The 3,028-nt window shown below is 37.0% G+C and overlaps 1 protein-coding gene across 1 annotated transcript; it reads right to left on the reverse strand.

Moving 5' to 3' along the window:
- Positions 1–658: 658 nt before the first annotated feature.
- Positions 659–2,244, reverse strand: LOC107953297 (uncharacterized). The gene is made up of 2 exons (XM_016888551.2): positions 1,141–2,244; positions 659–1,022 (listed from the first exon to the last, which is right to left on the reverse strand). Exons 1-2 carry the CDS (start codon positions 1,520–1,522, stop codon positions 853–855), a joined length of 552 nt encoding a protein of 183 aa, XP_016744040.1. The 5' UTR covers positions 1,523–2,244; the 3' UTR covers positions 659–852.
- Positions 2,245–3,028: the final 784 nt, after the last annotated feature.

Consider the following 3,028-nt stretch of genomic DNA (forward strand, 5'->3'; position numbering starts at 1 on the left):
TAGGTTTAAATTTCATTATAGGTAGATTTGATTGATTTTACATAAAAATATAAAAAAAGAAGAAGTATTTTTATAATAATAAAATTTATTTACGATTTTTTAATTATTTTTCAATTGAGTTGAAATTTAACTGATTGATGACACAAATTCATTGAGATACTTAAAGAATAATATAGATGATTTTTTTTTCATAATAACTTATGATTTTATTTAGTCATTTATTTTTTCTTAATAGTACAGATGACACCTAGTTGAAAGATGGAAGTTAGAACGTAGTTGAAAGGTGGAAGTTGGAACATGAAATAGTTTCCAAGTTTATTTTGAGTAGCCGCCAAAGCCTCCAACCCTTATCGACAATTCATCAACCTTAAGACTCTCACCCACTGCTTTTATTACCTTCTCTACTGCTACCTCGACATGGGTTTAAATTGTATTTCAATAGAGGGGACTCACTCTACTTGTTGGAAGCTGCATACGTCGGCATACTGGTTTACTAAAGTGAACAGAAAAGGAACCATCTCAAAGACAATTAAATTAGGAAATATTGCTTTGAATTCTTCTAGAATTTAAATTTTCTCAATTTAATCCAAAATAATTATGATGCTACATTGTATCAACAAATTAAGGAAATGAGGAATGAAATATTCCAGATCCAGTCTAGAAAAAACTATAAAGATATTCCATTAACTAATTTAAACAAAATAAACATCATTCAACATGCAAATTTACCCCAAATTCGCACGTATATCTTGTTCATATTCTAAATACACAACTATCTTAATTATTATAATTTTACAAAAATCAAATTCGAAAATGATGGAAAGCAACAAAAAAATTACATTTTTATTTTAACTAGAAATTCATGAATTTGAGCCAAGGTATTATTACGCTCTTTGTAACCTTCTCCGCTTCTTTGGAGCACGATGACGTTGGGTTGTCACCGTCCTTCGACGCCGCCTTTTTGGTGCACAAGAAGAAATTTCGCGATCCCAACGCCTTCAGCTTCTCTCCCCTTTCTAAACCTGCGCCCCACCACACAAAAAATATTAGGAATCCATCTCAAATGTACACGAGTACTCAAAAAGATAAACATCACTGATTGAACGGCTAGTTATTCTTTATCAGAAGGTTTTGTCTTACTCTCTAAGCTAAATTGAGAATAATGGAGGTCCAACAGCGAGGCGTCCGTTGACGGTAAGATAGGACGGCGACCTTCCTTCGAATACTGACGAACGGCGGCGGTTATTAAGTCACCGACAGTGTTTTCCGGCGACAGCACTACTTGTACAGCTCCGAGACTCCCTTGAATGGTCACGTTCAACAGCAGCTTCGTCAACTTCGGCCTCGCATCCGGTAAGACGGAAATAGTCCTCTCTGAGAATAGGTCGGGCAGCGTCTTCGGCCGCCTCAGATCCGAGGGAGCCACCGTCGGGATTTTCCCGTGAAACGACGATGCCTTTTCAGATAACTTACCCTTCCGATTCTTCTCCTGCTCCTTACGATTATTTTTGGAATTCGACATCTTCCAAGTGTTGTATTATACAATAATTCAAACGAGAAATATAAAGAAGAAAATAAAAAAGTATTAAATTAATGAACTTCTCTTCTCCGTGTTTTTTTTTTCTTGTTGGGAATACGGGTGGAGCAGAGTCAACTATTACCTCAAGCGCCGGAAACGGAAGAACCTAACGCGAGGGAAACCGAGAGCTGGAGCGGTGCGGTGGCTCTCGGGTTTCCGGTCACTAAAAGCTATCATACCCTGAATGCTATATCCGTAAATAAACAGAGAAGGCAAGGGGGCAAAAAGAGAAGCTAATAAGAAGTGGATAGGACACAAAGTGGCCTCAACCTCTGGTAGCCAATTTATATGGGAAGGAAAGCGAAGAAAAAGAGTGAGAAACGGCTATGAATCTCTGATTTTTGTTGGGTTACCTGCTACGTCCGGTTGATGGGAAATTCCGTCTTCCGCGTAGTAACTGATAAAATCAAGTGGTGACCGGCAATTGCCCGCTGATACGACATTTGTATGGCTCTGCTTGTGCCTTGAGGGTTAAGTGGTAAACTGCATCGTGCTAAAGTGCGCTGGTGTAGGTTCTTTCGGTGACTACAGCGTACACGTGGAGGGATTCTATGGCCTTTGTGGCTCCGAGACTCGCATGGGTGTTTAGGATGTCGGGTAACAATATCGTTTGCTTTAAGGCGGCTGTTGGTTTACTCGTTTGGAAATTGGGACTACTCACAAATGACATGATGTGCACGTGCGAATTATTGAAGGTTATTAGATATTACGTGGAAGTATCATTGGCCTAAACTATTACTGCTTGGAATCGCTTAGCATAGCAGTAAAAAGGTAAGATCCAGTGAGCTTATGGCACATGGCAAAAGATTGTCCGGAACTAGCGATTTTTTATTTTCAAAAAAATAGATATATTGGCGTCTGTTTGCAATTATTTTTTTGTCTTATTTATCTTAAATAAAATTATAGTATTTAAAAAGTAAATTTCATAATATAGAATTCAAATTATATTTATTGAGAATCCTAACATATTAAAAAGTATACAGGTCCAAAAACAATCATTCAAATTATTTAAAATGAATAGTAGAATAATATTAGGGAATTAATTGTCGGCACCACCTTGATTTTGGACTCAATTATTGTCTGATAATTGTGTCAGATTTAAAAAACTTAATTTTTGGGATTGGCGGATTTAATTGCCGACACTTGAGTATTCTTTTTCATGCAATATCACATTGGTATACATTTATACCAATATTTGAAAAAAAAAATTGTTTGGGGGATAAGTGGCCAGCACCACTTTATAATATTAAAAAAATAAATTTTTTGGGTGCTGGCACACTGATAGCTGGCACCCACTTTATCAGATAAAAAAATATTTTGGGTTGGGGGTACTAGATGGCTGGCATTAGTTTTTTTGGAGACTGAAAAAAATTTCGAGCGTTTGGCCACTGATGGCCGGCACCCCAATACTAAATTTGAAAAAAATTTGGCTATTGGAACACTGATGGT

This window comes from Gossypium hirsutum, chromosome A07, assembly GCF_007990345.1.
Source record: "Gossypium hirsutum isolate 1008001.06 chromosome A07, Gossypium_hirsutum_v2.1, whole genome shotgun sequence".
Taxonomy (NCBI): domain Eukaryota; kingdom Viridiplantae; phylum Streptophyta; class Magnoliopsida; order Malvales; family Malvaceae; genus Gossypium; species Gossypium hirsutum.

Coding starts and splice junctions, on each gene's coding strand:
- LOC107953297 (XM_016888551.2), bottom strand. CDS start 1,522: ATGTCGAATTCCAAAAATAATCGTAAGGAGCAGGAGAAGAATCGGAAG. Junction 1,023..1,140: donor TTCTCAATTTAGCTTAGAGA/GTAAGACAAAAC, acceptor GGTGGGGCGCAG/GTTTAGAAAGGGGAGAGAAG.